The following is a 16456-nucleotide window of genomic DNA, read 5'->3' as shown; positions in this document are numbered from 1 at the left end:
TTTGGAGAGGTCTTTAGTCCAGTAGCTGAGGGTCTTGCCTTGTGCACGAAGGCTGAAATGTTCCCTCTGTAATAGATGCAATCTCAACTGTGACCACCGAGGGGCGCATTTTCAACTAAGAGCAATCGGTCCAGCTGATGTAGGCTACTTCCATTTACATCTCAGATAAAGAAACACTTTCTCTTCATTTTCAAATACTCTAAATATATTTCGGCAGCAAAGACAACTGATAGAAGCACATAGGCTAGAAAACATCAATACAGAAAGGGGCAATGAAAACAATAAAATAAGCATGTCTGCATGGAGAGAGAAGCGGTTAAATGTAGTTGGGGACAGTATGCAAACGAGCTCCGCTATCAGTCAAAGAAATCACTGTTCGTAGGAGGAGCCCATTCTATCAATTCAGTATCACTGAGAGGTAGCGGACCCCATATAGGTTCTCAGTCGGGATATCAGCTACATGCAGTTCAGAGGACTTTTTGTTGTCAAACTCCGGAGGGTGTATGTCACTTTTCCTTTGAGACTCCATAAATACCAGTCGGTTCCTGGTTCATCTCAGTTCCGGCTCTCTGTTTGGCTTGAGCATCGCCGGACCATTATTCATGCGCATATCCTATCGCCTTACGTCGGTGAGAGCAGGGTGAGACAAAGAAAATCATTGGTCCTGTTTCACCGATAATTCTTTTTCTCACTGGCTGCGATCCGTCTTGGGTCCTCACGAGTTGGCAGTTACACCTACAGCGCTGTCTCGGGCGCACGTCTCTTCGGCGAAGCACCCCAGCGGCGGACAGTGGGAGCTGCGCTCTCAATATGCGCTCGCAGCTCGGAGGGAGAGGACCGACAGTGCACGAGGCAGCATCAGCAGCATCAGTCCCGGGGATGGATTGCGTTCTGTGCGGCAGTTTGTGTATGCCAAGAAGGAGACCTTAAAACATGGGGGGGAATGAAGAAAGTAGATAAGTCGAACCCATCACCGAACGTCGTATTAACAGGGGAACATCATTTCGGTGTTCATTGTGCCAAGAAAGTTGGTCTGAGCGCTTGCAAGCGTTTTCCTGTCGTAGCGGTGGCTGGGCACTTCTGAGCTTTGTCCGTATGCAGCAGTCAGACACATCTATGACTGTTTTCGGCGCTTGCCGCCGGAGCTGATACTCTGGTTATCGGTTTAGTTTCCCCTGTTGCGTTCCAACCAAACGTCATATTCAGCAGAATATGTCTTTGGATGACAAACGTGGAAAGGGCTTATCATTCACACCGATGGGAATTGAGGACAACAATATGAGAAACGGCAGAGGCCTGTCGGATCAATGGGCTGACAGCGTTGTGGTCCGACCCAGGACGACCGAGCGGCACATTACCGTGCACAAAAAACTGGTCCTGGGATTCGCCATCTCCATCCTCACGCTCATCATTGTCACGGCAATCGCCGTGCTTCTCAGCGTCAGCTTTGAGGATTGCACCGTGGCGGAGAGCAGCTCGCGGGCCGGGAACGGCACGAGCACCAAACCCAATCAGTCCCGGGACGGTAATTTTAACCACAAGGATGAGGACACCCAGCCTTGGAGGCACCTCCGCCTGCCCACGTCGTTGCGTCCCCGGCACTATGACCTCAAGCTGTCCGTGTACATGGATAACTTCACTTTCTCGGGCGAAGTTAACATTGAATTCGAGTGCGTTAACTCCACCAAGTTCATCGTGCTTCACACGGACAGACTGGAAGTGGAGAAAGTGGTGGTGTATTCGGACAACAAAAAACCGGGCGTCATGCGCATCCACCGCCAGTTCCACTACCCGTCCAACCAGGTTTATGTCATCGCTCTGCACAGGGAGATGAAGCCACTGAGAACCTACAAAGTCAACATTACTTTTGAAGCCCAAATAGAAAACGAACTTTTGGGCTTTTTCCGCAGCTCTTACGTGCTGCATGGAGAAAGAAGGTAAACGCAGTAGGCTATATTAACATTTCAGTTGAATTGTTTGAATATTTGTTATAATAAGATATAATATTTTGATTATTTGTTATACTCAGCATATGCAATCCTAAATCCAAAAACATTATTTTAAAATCAGTGCCGAAAAGCAGCTATCTCTGAGCTAATTAGACAACAAAATATTCTAGTGTAAATTATCTTAAGGTACTTCAGTCGGCTTAAGCACAAGGCACGTTTCATTAACCAACGAGACAGAGATTGAATATTACATCCTGTTATTCCGTGCCAGCTTGGAAGCTTTACTTACAGAATTAGGAACATTTAATTTTAACTTTGCACTTGTCTATGGACAACTCCATAATTGCTTTCCTCGTCACGGGACACGTGCTTTGATTGCACTTGAACGTGAAACACTTGTCATGTGGAATTTATTGTTGTAATTAATTATGGCTTTCCAGTAGAGGGACAGAGTTGCTTTATGAATATTACTTTTATACTGCCACGTTGCTTCACTTATGAAACTGGTCAGCTATTGAAATGTTATGTTGATGTAGCAAAAATGAGAGATGTTGTCCAAATACTGATGCACTGATTTATTTTATAGACATCAAGATCAAACATTATTAATAGGTTTAGACACTGGAGCTTCATCCAAACCAAAATGGTCATCCAAACTTGTGGAATTGGAGTTATGAAAAAAGGTGTTGGGACCTTAATTTCATGAGTTACTTTTCTGTCAGATGATTCAGTTTGTTTCAACATCTTTCAGCTAGTTAGATAAAATCTTATGGGAGTTTAATTAAGAGCATTGCAGTTGGTTGACATCACATCACTATAGACTCTTACAGCAAAACAAAACAAAACACTGAAGGCATTGCCCCTGCGAGTGCGCAAACAAAAATCAATTTCCAAGTATTTAATTATTTACAGTCAATCCTTGTGCCCAACAGCCTCAGTTTCCCTCAGCAAATCACATTTATTACTAGATCAGTGATGGAGTGTGTGTGTGTGTGTGTGTGTGTGTGTGTGTGTGTGTGTGTGTGTGTGTGTGTGGGTGGGTGCGTGCGTGCGCGTGTATGGAAGCTCACAGTACATTGAGCCAGATTGAGTTCCTCTGGGCAGTGTGTGTGTGTGTTTGTGTCTAAAAAGGTCAGGGCTGAAGTGAAGTCACTGTGTGCACATCAGGGCACCACTGGTCTGGCTCCGTCAGTCACTGCAGCTGGTGTGCTTAAGCCAAGTGCAGTGGGCTGTGTAACCTCAATCTGCCACACATCGCGGGAGAGCTCCCTCACCCCATCATTTAAACTTGGGGGTGGCCAGCCATATCTCTACCATTATCGAGTGTGTAAGAGAGAGTTTGTGTTTGTGTGTGTGTGTATGTGTGAGAGAGAGAGAGAGAGAGAGAAAGAGAGAGTGTGTGCATGTGTGTATTTGTAGCTGTTTTTCCGGGCCACCCTGATTGGAGAGCAGCTATGACTGGCTTTGCAGTTGCTCTTTTATCCAGGCTGTGAAACCTGATGGTGCTGTCAAAAGGTTATCTTGAAAATCTGCACCCTCACTGTTGTATCATGGTTGAGATTATCTCTCCCAACCTTAATGGAAAACCCATCATGAAGTATCTCTCCATACCCCAAACCTGAGAGTGTGCTCACAGCCTCACAGCAAGTGTGGAGCACTATGCACTTCACCTGCTCTATTAGTGTGCATTCTTCACCAAGGGAGTCAATCAGTCCATTGGCTATTACTGTGGAAGACCTCAGTGGTTCATAAGCAGGAAATCAATGATAATTACAGTGACTGTATGAGCTATGACGTGGACTGGAGACAGATATAGCACACCAGCTAGGCATGCATGGCTCAACCATCCCTCTCAGCGCTTGCTCTCTCTATAAAAGTGTGCTGTTGTGCTTTTTTCATGCCAGCTATGCATTCTGTGTGAATTGGGCAGAGAAGCCCACCCGACACCACCTGCCGCGTCTCGCTTATCTCCCAGCGACAATGAGCGTCTGAATCCGAGCCAGGATGGTTCCTCCAGCTTTTTTTTACACGTTTCACAAATGCATTTAAGCTTTAAGACACATCACCCCCCCCCCCCCCCGACACACACACATCCACACACAGACATCCCTACACCCCTTCTTGCTTTCTCGCTTGCGTTTTTAGCACCCCCTTCGATCGGCTGCCACCCCTCTCACCCTGGTCTGATATCACAGGAGGAGCGTGTTGTGCCTTTGTGCTGCTGCTCCATATCCCGCAGCCTCTGCTGTCAGTGCTGCTGTCAGTGCTGCGCGGCACGGCAGCTCGTTTCTTCTGTAGACTTCCTCTCTACTCCTAAATCTCAACCTAGGAGCAAACTTTTACCTTTGAGGGAAAAGAAAAGTCTTTCCTGCCTCCCTCCTTCGCCTGATGCTCAGATTGCCCCCCCCCCCCCCCCCGCAGAGCTGCAGCGAAGAAGACGAACTAAATATGCCGACAAATCATAACACAGGGGGTGGTAGCTAATTGCTTCTAATGGCTTGCTTCCCCTCCTCTTCTAAATTGAGATGGAGAAGCTACTCTCAAGTTGATAGGCCTGGAAGATTTGCCAGTGCTATTTAGGGAGTCACCAAATGTCAGTATTGTGTCTGTTTACTGCTAATTGTCGCCATTTGCACTTAAGGCAGCATGTCTAGGGAGCAGAGGTCTGACGCTTAATGCGAATCCTAACAACTTAGGTGACCTTATTTTCACACTGGGGGACGCAATAAGCTAATTAGCATTGGATGGCTTCAGAGCATAGAGAAACGACAGTGTGTAGGTCACATATGCTGTTGATGGCATCTAGCTGACTCCAGAGCAATGTTCTTTAGGCAACCTGTTCCGAGTAGGCTACATTATTACTCTCTATGCATGGGCCTAACACTGCCTTGGCCTTAATGGATGTACACTCCAGTTAAAGAGGCACATTAAGAGTTCTCCAGTTTGTCGTTAAGCCACTTAAAGGAAGCACTCAAAGGCTCTGGCTATTAACTAAAATGATTTTAATATAATGCACAAGGCTCTGTGACATGATGAAATTAATGGAAACTTTTACATTTTCTGTAAGAGAAGCTTAGTCATGCACAGCAATTTTATGGTCACAGAGTTTTTTGTTTTGTTTTGTATTCTGAGAAGTTTAGCCTGAAATGTGTTCTTTGCAAGTATGAGTTTGTAGCTCCATATGTAATTTGACAAAAAAGTTCAGGATTGGGTTCAACTTGTCAACAGGAACTTGACAAAAGATGCACCGCTATGTATTTACAAAGGAAAGATTTGTGTGTTTCCCCATTATGGATTGAAAACTGGTATTAAAGAAAGTGTGTGTGTGTGTGTGTGTGTGTGTGTGTGCTCTTGGTTAAGTCGAAGATCTGGTCCAGTCGAAGATCAGAGCAGACAGGTAGCTGAGACTGCACCTTTAATCACATAGGAACACTGTGTATATCAGGGGCTTATATAAGCCGTCTCCACGGACACCACTCAGAGGAAGGTCTCTCTCCCCTCGCTGGTGTAGTGGTCGTGTTGTCAGCCCATGAAAGAGGGGTCACCCACCACCTCCTGGGGAGACAGGGTGGCTGTTTGCCCTCTGTGGTATAAAGCTAGCTTTGATAAGAGATAATCCAGCTGCTCTTGAATCTACATGGTGGAGTTTAGGGCAAAGCCGCATGCTGCTACTGCTAATTTTGCTGTTCAAAGGCGTTTACAGTGAAGTCTCTTTCTATTCCTCGCGTTCTCTCTCTCTCTCTCTGCTCTCTCCCTCTCTCTCATCCCTTTTCTCTCTCCCTCTCTCACATGCTTTCTTTTTTGTAGCTTTCTCTTCTGCTCTCTCTCTCTCCCACTTGCTGTCTGACTTTTTTGTATCTATCCCCCTGTCTCTCTCACACACACACCCTGTCTCTCTCACACACACACCCTCTGATCTGGCAGAGAAGAGTCTCAGGGCGTACTATTGCCAAACTCATGATTCTGCAGTTTGACACACATCCAGAGCGGCATAGTCAAGAATGATAATTAGGGGATAAATGTGCCCATGTGCAAAAAAAAAGAGAGGGAGAAGAAAGAAGGGGAAAAAACCTGACTGCACAAGGATCTTAGCTCAGAAACGGCATTGTGTCCTTATCAGTGTCTCAATGTGATTTTATTTGGAAGACACCCAAGCTGATCTTTTTCAAGAGCAAACAACACAAAAAAAAACTACTTTTATACGCCAAGGACTGATGTCAATTAAAATATTATCGTGCCGCGCGTCACCTTGGTGGTGATGAGCAGAGGAGGCTGGTGGATGCAAGCATAAAATCCGCTGTGACATTCTCAGCGCTGGCTGAACAGCGGGGAGTAGGGAACAAGCATTTGTTATCCTGACTAGACACATTTAAACCCAGGCTTTTGTTGCTGTTACTATCATCGGCTCTTCAGGATATACGCGACAAGAGCATAATAGTGTTTATCAAAAGGAGGAGAAATGTGGTGACTTGTGTTGTCTTTGGGAGGAAAAAGGCCTAGCGTCTATATTAGCCTTATGGGGTGTGTTTGAACTGATACATTTGTGTGCCAGGATTTTGCGGCAGCAGGTTGAGTCCCAGGACAGAGTGCATGCGGGTTATTTGTATTCAAGGTACAGCTATAAGCAATTTTTAAGGATGTGTGTAGCAAGGTGAAATAACCTTTCAAGCTGTGACTTAGGAGTCCGTTAAATGTCTTTTCTTGGCAAACATCCATCTCCATCTAATCTCTATATCTCTATAAGCATGGAAACAGTTAGGCCCAGACAGACACATAGTGGACATAGCGAGACACCACTACACATACATGCAGACATAGGTTGTACTGTAAGTATCTTAACACTCTCTCTCTCTCTCTCTCTCACACACACACACACACACACACACACACACACACACACACACACACACATACACACACACACACACACACTCTACCTCACACCCACCCACACACATAATATTCACAAGAGCAAGGTCCATTGGTAATTGTGTCCTTGCATTGCAGGTATCTTGCAGTGACTCAGTTCTCCCCGACCCATGCCAGAAAAGCCTTCCCGTGTTTCGACGAGCCCATCTACAAGGCCACGTTCCGGATCAGTCTGAAGCACGAGGCCTCCTACCTGTCCCTGTCCAACATGCCCGTGGAGAACTCCGTCACCGACGACGACGGCTGGGTGACCAACTACTTCTCCAGGACCCCGCGCATGTCCACCTACTACCTGGCCTGGGCTGTGTGCAACTTTACCTACAGGGAGGCCCTGACCGATAGCGGGGTTCTGGTAAGTAACAGAAAGCGACTGGTATTTAGCGGATGCCTTTATTCAAGTGACGTAGATTTGCTATGGTGCGATTACGATTCAAACCTGATTGTCAGGCGGTGGTGAGGCTTCCACTGCTCCCCTGCAATCACCCATGGAGGACAACGAGTCAACCAAACATACTGCTGAAAGTTTTATTGTGTGTGTGTGTGTGTGTGTGTGTGTGTGTGTGTGTGTGTGTTTATATGGTGTGCTCAGAGTTGACATTCTGTCCACTTATTTACAGCATCCATTATGGACCCTTAAAATCCTAGTCCATTTTATTTCTCTCAGTGAGCACTTGTTTAACTGAAAAGCCAAGTGAATACACGGCACAAGAATTTCCTCAGCTTTCTCTGACTCTTTCAAAAATATCCCCAATTTCATTTTGGTTCAGCTTTCATTAAGGTTTATTGGCCTTGACGACTGACTTTTTGACGATCCCACTGACTTTAATGCTACTCCTCCACATTCACGTGAGTCCACACTAAAGGACACCCCACCCTTTTCAACTTGAGGTCACAATCAGCAACCCCCAACCCCCCACCTCCCTCTCCCTCTCAATACTGTCTGATAATTCTCCCTAACAACAAGCCCTTCGTAATGAGTGTTTGGCCATATCTAGGCTACGCTCACCCCCCACACCAAATCTTTTTTAGCGGCTCCCCTTCTCCCCTTCTAGCTGTTCCCATCAATCATATTATCGTAGCGTAACGGACCTGTCACCCCATCCATCATCAGAGGGCAATCTCAGAGTCCAGAGAGGAAGGTTTTCATTTTGTGTGTGTGTGTATGTGTGTGTGTGTGTGTGTGTGCACTGAGGGTGTGAGAGCAGGGAGAGTGTGGTCTACAGCCATTGCTCCTCGTCCTTGTCGGAAGTCAGCGCGACTCCACAGACATCGCAGGCTCCTGCCACTAATACCACCGAGAAACGAAACGATTAATCAATTTTCGGCTTGCTCCCCACAGCACAGCTCAGCTGATGATGTAATGACCTTTAGTAAGCATAATAGACAGCAAATGTGACTGAAAGTCACTGTGCATGAAATCCTCTATCTCTGGACACTCTCTCCGCCCTGGCCCTGGGAGAACAGTCCTTCCTGATCCTCAGAGGCGTCGGAGTCATCGTCAAGACTCCCTCACCTGTACACTCTCAGACAGAACAGTGAATGGGTTTTAACCACCACCGCTGTGAGGAGATTAACTTCCCCTCCATACGCTATATACGGTTCCCAACACATCTTAGAATGCTGTTGTTTCTGTCGACGCGGTAGAAAAGCGAGTTTGTTAGCACAGCACAGATTGGTGAAAAGAGGAGACTGCTCAACTCGAACTCATTACAAAAACGGTGCACAGCCTTGTTGGGCTAATTACCCTCCCCTCTTTTCTTCTTTTTTTTCTCTCTCTGTCTCTTTCTCTCTCTCTTTCTCTCTGTCTCTTTCTCTCTGGGCTATCTCCAGAGAGCCAGACTTTCCTTAAAGCGCATGCCTCCCCGCGACGCAGCTCTGCAGCGGGAGGAGTGGTGGGAGTCGACATGCAGGCTCTAAGCCTCGTGGGCCGGGGCACCATTGTGCTGGTGGTGTCAGGGAGCTCAGGCAGCGCCGCGGCTGCACTCACCCTAAAACAATTATGTGCTGTTCTTTGAAGTGGTGGCAGCCGCCCGAACTCCCCCACAGAGATTTGCTCTGCACTTAGTGCGAGAACAGAAAAAGAGAAGCAAAAATGAGAGAGAGAGAGAGAGATAGAGACTGTGTGTGTGTGTGTGTGTGTGTGTGTGTGTGTGTGTGTGTGTGTGTGTAAAAGAGAGAGACATAGGGAGGGAGAGTGAGTGCTTCAGCAACAAGCTCACTTATGTACAGTAAATTTGCATTTATGGCAAGACAGAGAGAGAGAGATGTTTAAGAGAGAGAGAGAGAGAGAGAGAGAGAGAGAGAGAGAGAGAGAGAGAGAGAGAGAGAGAGGGGGGGAGAGAGAGAGAGTTTATATACATCTGTGGCCCATACATATTTGGTCAGTTTTAGTTTTATTCTTACAGTATTCAATTAATTGACTGACTGTTGTAAACACATGGCAGGTTATCAGATCAAAGCACAATATAATTAATTACCTGTTTGCAATTGTGAACAAGACTTTCCGCCCTGCCCCACTTGCACTAATGAAACTAATGCCAGATGTGCCGGGCACTATCACACCCTGTTGGCCTTTGAGAAATCCCTGTCTCAGTACTGCCCACCAATGACTCAATTAACTTTAATTTAGCAGTAACCGAAAGCTACGCTAAGGCGAGTACACAAGACCCACCTTCACACCTCCGCCATGTCCCTGATGATGAGGAATGGTGTGCCTCTTCATCTCCATCGGCCGTGCCTGTCCCATGAGGCTCCTGAGTGGCCCAGTTCGTCCAGTCAGTGGCTTGCGTATGACCGGCCCGCGTGCCCTTGCGTGATGTGTGGTGTGCCGGACGTGTGTCTGCTGGCGCTCCCCTGGGCGCAGCAGTCTGGGCCGCGGTCATGATGGTTTTATCGACTGGTCTGCTTGGAGCTGAGTGAGGGCCAAGCCACGTCACGCCGCGGTGACCCACCCATGCGGCGGCCCTGCCCTTCCTGGCCAGTAGCCCCGGAGGCCTCAGTAGATGCCACATAGTGTGGCCCCTGGTGGGGGGCGATCATTATGTCGGTATCAGAAGCACGCGAGCGATGAGACTCGCCGCATCCCATCTCATCTCTGCTACTCTTCCCTGGAGGAAAAGGAATGGAGGGGGCCGGTGGGTTGACCTCCGCAGTGTCCTGATGAGCCCCCCCCCCCCCCCCTCTCTCTCCACAGCTCCCCCCTTGGACGGCTCTGCTTCTCTGCTGCCCTCCCCCTCCAGCCCATCCTAAACCCTGTCCTTATTTTATAAGGGCCTGATTTGTGTCCTCTTGATAAGGATCCGACAGCTTAAAACCCCAGAAAGCAATTGCATTTGCAAACGACATCGTTCACACTCCTTGTGATTGATTCTCCTCTCTGTTTGAAAGAAATGGAATGGCTAAGGTGAAGATTGAAATGGTAGGGAGATAGAGAAAGAGTCTTAATGAGAGACACAGAGAGAGAGACACAGAGAGAGAGAGAGAGAGAGAGAGAGTGAGATAAATGAAGGGAGAGAGAGTGAGTGAAGGAGAAAGACTAAGCATACAAGTAATCTCTTTCTCCCTATTAATAAGTGAAGTGAAGTCTATGGCCTTGTCTTTGTGGCATCGCCATAGATCAATACTGAATGTCCTTTGATAGGGAGGGGTGCTCTATTGAAGTCCAATTACCACTGTGTTCTGTCCTTGCCAGGCTTTCTTGTAAGACATTAGTGCGGACTTCTCTTTTCATCACATTGATTAACTGTGGATTCGATGATGCCGCCTATAGAATATCATACTCGTATAGCTCAAAATGGCACATACTATATTACGCTCCATTTTATAATGCATGGACCTTAATATAGTGATGTTAAACTATTATGTTATTCTTCAGTAGTAAAATGCTGACTTACAATACACCTTTAAGGGAAACCAGGTTTGGGGTTAAAGTTAACATTTAGCTTAGGCTTACATCAGCACAGAATATCAAACATGAAAGTGCTGTTGCACTGTAGTCAATACTAAAGCTACGATGTAAAGAGTCATGGCCAATTGTTTTTATATTGTGCGTTAGTCGGTTAGTATATGTATAGATTTCTAGTAAGTTATTGCATGTAATTAGAACAGCAGTCATCTGTAGAGAAGATATCTTGATAGTCACCTCCCCTGCATATGTCTATATGTCTTTATTTGGCTGGCAATGGAGCTTGTTTGCCTTGAGCCCGCGGAGGCATCCATCCCTCCGACGCGCAGAAGCAATGCATCAGCCTCGGCCTGTCGGAAGAGGAGACAGATCATTATTATCCAGGGAAAACATTTCAAACAAAAGGCGACACCTCACTTCACCGTTCACGCTCTCCATCTCCCTCAGCGGGGGGCTCGGCGGAAAAACCGCAACACAACGAGCGTTAACGACAAATGCAAAATGCTTTGTTTGCTCAGCAAAAAAAATCTAATTTGGCTCTCGGGTTGATGGACGACAACAAAGCCGCTGGATGAAACGGCGGCCGGGTCGGCAGACGGATGGGGATTGATATGTGGCGGGCGCTGCTCCGGCGCCCGTCACACACAAACACGATGTGTGGCGTCTGAGAACCCCACACAGACGCCATTCAATAACGTCTGGCGATGGATTCCATAAGAGCCTGATACACCACAGGATAGCTGAAACACAAAAACACTCCGCACACTAAGGAATGCTTTATGTGTCGTAGGGAGACATAAATGAAAGGATGAAAAACAATGTTGAACTATTGAAAACTGCCTTCCTCTGAGCTTCTAACTCTATCTGATGTCCTTGTGAGTTATTTTTCCTTTATTTTTTATTTCATGTGTCTGTTGTTCCCCTCAGATCCGCCTGTACGCCAGGCCCAACGCCATCATGAGTGGATCGGGGGACTACGCGCTGCAGATCACAAAGAGGCTGCTGCAGTTCTACGAGGATTACTTCAAAGTCAAATACTCCCTGCCCAAATTAGGTAAGAGTCAGGGGGAATCACTCAATGTGTTTGCGACACAACGGTGCCCCAATTACTTGCCTTCAGCTGGTTTTCTCTGTGTGATTTGTGTGCTGTAGGAAGATGAGTTTCGCATGGATTGTCATAGGTTGGGGGTTGATTCCAGAAAGCTTTTATTTATGTTTCAAAAGTGCCTATAGTTTCTGTCCCAGAGGCGCATGGATGGAACTTGTATTATGAGAGGACACGCTGGGCCCTGTGTGTGTGTGTGAGAGTTTGTGTGTGTTTGTAAGTGTGATTGCGTGCATGAGTGAGAATAGAAGTTTAGGGCTGCATGACATTAGACAGGCGCTCTGTCTGCGTACCGCCCCATTGGCTTCCTGTCAGTTTGCCATAATCATTTAAATATACCCATCAATCTGGAAAACTGAGTTTCCTCTTCTCCCTCTCTCTCTCTCTCTCTCTCTCTCTCTCTTTCTCTGTCTTGTGTTCTCTCACTCTCTATATATGCCTTTCTGTTCCTCTCTTTCCTGCTGTTTCTCTTTCTCTTTGTCTTGCCCTGACATATAAATATATGTGTGCATGTGAGTGTGTGAGTGAGTGAGTGTGTGTGTGTGTGTGTGTGTGTGTGTGTGTGTGTGTGTGTGTGTGTGTGTGTGTGTGTGTGTGTGTGTGTGTGTGTGTATGTCTGTGTGTGTGTGTGTACACTCACAGATGTCTGTGTCCATCTGGTTGCCTTTACTGTATGTCACTTGGGGATGGAGAGGCACAACAGCTTCTTCCCCGTGGCATACCCCAACCACTCACATGCACACATATATACCGGCATGCACCATCATACACACACACACACTTATGCACACACACACACTTATGCACATACAATCCACTTAGCCATGTATATCTATCTTCCTATTATGCATTATGCTATGCTATTATGCTATATTCCTTGAATTTCCCCTTGGGGATCAATAAAGTATCTATCTATCTATCTATCTGCACCATTTCTCTCACTCTGTTGGCAGATATCAGCAGATCACAATGTTTAGTTTATGCTGTCCTTTCATGTGAGAGCAAGTATTGGGCGCCCACTACGTTGACCCAAGCTGTCTTGAGGGATCTGCAGAGAAGGGAGCTCTTGTCCTTTCTTCCTCACGACTGGCGTACCCTCTTGAGATCGTTTGAGGAGTTTCTTCCAGTCGAGCACGGATTGTCGCTTTCACAAACGCAGTCTGTGTACTTGTGAAATCTCTGTTGAATAGCAGAGGAGAGGAGAGTGGAGGAGAGGAGAGTGGAGGAGAGGAGAGGAGAGGAGAGGAGAGGAGCCCTTTCAAACCCCATTATGCTGATAGAGACACTCTCTCAGAAGAATGCTTTTGCCTGATTCATGTGAGGTATTTCTGATTAGCCTTCCAGTTCTCATACCTGCTGTGAACTGAGTCTCTCGGCCTTAAACTTGGCTTATTGATGATTGTAGGTGTGCTTTCCTCACACAAAAGTCACTGTGGTTTGAAGTTGTAGCATGATAAAAAACAGTGTGAAAGAGAGAGAGAGAGAGAGAGAGAGAGATAGAGAGAGAGAAAGAGAGAGAGAGAGAGAGAGAGAGAGAGAGTGTGTGTGTTTGTATGCGCGTTTGTGTTTGTGTTTGTGTTGCTGAGAGAGAGTCACTGGATCAGGAACAATGTTACACCTAGAGGAGTGTTACACCTACAGGAGCGTAATTACAAACAAAAATCTCAACCTCTATGCTCTGAATCACAGTCCTTGTCCAGTGCTTGGCCACCTGAATGTCTTAGCACCTTCTCTTAGAATATTCTATATACTGTATTCTATATATTTTATATTGTTTTACTATAGGCCACTGCACTGCATATGATAACCCATAGTGTAGCCTCAGAGTGCGTGGCTGAAGAAATGGCGTGGATATAATTGTTTGCGCTGGTTACATAAAACTGTCATCTGTGCAGAGGGGACAGGGAACATTTGCGAGCCCTGAGGTCCACAAACATAGAGACTGGCCGAGTTCTGCTCATTGCCCAATGACAAGAAACGCAAGGCACGGGCAACCTGACAGTCTGTTTCCAGGCAGCCGGCGTACAGAGGAGTCATTGGAATGTGCGTAAGTGGTCACGAATTGTTCACTTTTCTTTTAAAACTTTCCCAGTAGGAACAAAAAGAAAAGGCCATTTAGTTACACCCAGCTTTTTATCTCTGTTGCGCATATGAGGCGCTGAGATAGCTGTTAGTGCTGTGCAAGATTCATTTTGAAGCCATTACATCGAAAGTTAATGTCGCTCTGTCTCCTTCCTTCATTTCAGAGTCACTCATGTTGAGTGAATGAGTCTTTTTTGGACATTGGGATGATTTAACTGTCAGTGGTCCATTAATGTGAATTTGTATTTAAACTTCCTCCTTCCATTACATCTCCACATTCGCCTCCTCTAACTGCACTTCATCTGTCTTAAGTAAGAAGTGTGCCTGGGCCCCACCCCTGCTCTCTCTCCCGTTCACTTCCTGTCTCTCTCCACTGTCCTATCAAAGGCATAAAAAGGCCAAAAAAGCGGCTGCGTCATGGTAACAGGGCTGCCTCCGTGTCAAGGTTTGGCGCATGATCGATCGTGCCAGGCTTGGCGAGTCAACTCCTGGTCGCCCGAGATGACGCCACGCACGGTGGCTGGGCGCGTTCATCAGAGCGCTACGTGCCTCGTCTCCAGAATCTAAAGTAGAGTCTAATTACAGTGGCTTAATCGCAGCCGCTGACGACTTGGGATGGCTGGGAAATTTACAAACACATGCGCGTGCACACACACACATATGCACAAAAATACACACACACAAACACACCTCATAATGTATTTTTCAAGCTGAGTGGTGAAGAAACACACACATCCACACACACACACACACACACACACACACACACACACACACACACACACACACACATGTCATAACGCCTTTTTCAAGCTGAGTGGAAAAGAAACACACACACACAAACACACACACACACACACACACACACACGTCATAACACCTTTTTCAAGCTGAGTGGAAAAGAAACACACACACACACACACACACACACACACACACACACACACACACACACACACACACACACACAGACATTTGTCTCTCAGCAGCTCTTTTTCAAGCGGAATGGGGAAAGGACACACACAGACAGTGAGTGAGATGGAGAGACAGAGAGGGAGAGAAATAGAGGTAAAGAACTGAAGAGATGGGAGGAGGTAGAGGGAGAATAGGGATGTGACTGCTATTAACCTCCCCCCTTATCCTCCTATGATGGGCGACATCTTTGTCTCTGCCTGCTCAGTCACACACACACACACACACACACACACACACACACACACACACACACACACCTCACTCCTCCCGGCCCATTTAGATGTGTGTGTGTGCGCGTGTGTGTCTGTGTAAGTGTGTCTGTCTGTGTGTTTGTGTATGTGTGTGTGTTACACTTGAGAAAGGACCTCCCACCTTACCATCTTTCTCCCTTTCTCCCTCTCTCTCTCTCTCTCTGCTCTCACTTGTCCTTTCACTCCTCTGAGCTATCAGCTTCTTTCTCTTTTTCTCAACGATCTCTCCATCCTCTCATCTACCCTCCAAACCTCTCATCCGTCTTTCGTCTCCAGCTCCTGAGAGGCTGACTGGGTAGGACAGGAGAGAAGCAGAGAGTAGAGAGAGAGAGGGAGAGAGAGAGAGAGAGAGAGAGAGAGAGAGAGAGAGAGAGATATCTCTTCCTCTCCAAGAGGTGGCCGCAAGCCGTTCCCATAGGAATACACAGCATCCAAGCCCCCCCCCCTCCCTCCCCCTCCCTCTCTCTCTCTCTCTCTCTCTCTCTCTCTATCTCTCTCTCTCTCTCTCATCCTGTCCCAGTAGCCTTTGAAACACACACAATACAAACACAACCTGTCAGCTGCCAATTGCATTGGGACGGCTCCCGCTCTCTCTTGACAGTGGGCTGTCTTGACACGGCTAACACGTAGCGTAGCGCTGTCAGCCTCCGCGTTCACTGTGTGAAGCCAGGCTCTCTGAGCGCTCTGTCCAATTGGACATGCCTCAGCCAGCACGTTTAACCGTTGGAGAGCCCGCGGTGCTGTGGGTGTGACGGTATGTAGGAGGCCGCTGTTTCAGCCATCAACTGCTCAACATGGGTTTATGACACACCATTTGAATTGCATTTAGTAAAAAGACCCCTCTCGGTTCGGTGTAAGGAAATTCATAGTCTTGATGTCGGCAAGGAGTCTTGTTGAATGGAGTGGAAATCATATAAGTGGCGGAGGGGTTGCGGGGTTCTGTCGGTTGAGTGGAAGCACAGAATGTGGGAATATCTTTCGGAATGCCGCACGCATCGGTGGAGAAGCCGATTGGTCTGGCTGTTAGACAGGGGGCCTTAGCATGTGGAAGAGGAGGGAGGAGGAAGAGATCTATCCTAGCCATTGATCCATGGTAAGAGGTTTTCAAAGAGAGATAGATGGAGAATCAAAGGCGGTGACCTGCCACAGTCGATGTGTCCAATGAGGATGAATTAGCCAAAGTGTGGTCTTGACACGCCACTGCGCTGCGGCAGAGGATGGGAATTGATGAGCGGGATGTCGGGCACGAGGGGATCGAACC

At 47.1% G+C, this 16456-nt stretch overlaps 1 protein-coding gene across 1 annotated transcript in view; it reads left to right on the top strand.

Moving 5' to 3' along the window:
- The first annotated feature begins 805 nt into the window (after nt 1-805).
- LOC143141937 (thyrotropin-releasing hormone-degrading ectoenzyme-like) overlaps nt 806-16456 on the top strand; it is a 145585-nt gene continuing 129934 nt past the window's right edge. Inside the window, exons 1-3 of the mRNA XM_076302617.1 lie at nt 806-1937; nt 6957-7230; nt 11710-11836. Coding sequence (XP_076158732.1) covers nt 1213-1937; nt 6957-7230; nt 11710-11836 — 1126 coding nt within the window. The 5' untranslated portion in view covers nt 806-1212. The remainder of the gene's footprint in view (nt 1938-6956; nt 7231-11709; nt 11837-16456) is intronic.

Source organism: Alosa pseudoharengus, unplaced genomic scaffold (assembly GCF_046254945.1).
Source record: "Alosa pseudoharengus isolate Yale_2024_CS ecotype anadromous, Long Island Sound unplaced genomic scaffold, YU_APseudo_1.1 YU_APseudo_1.1_scf_24, whole genome shotgun sequence".
Classification (NCBI taxonomy): domain Eukaryota; kingdom Metazoa; phylum Chordata; class Actinopteri; order Clupeiformes; family Clupeidae; genus Alosa; species Alosa pseudoharengus.
The sequence above is the reverse complement of the archived record's forward strand: the minus strand, read 5'-3'. Positions and strand labels throughout refer to the sequence as shown.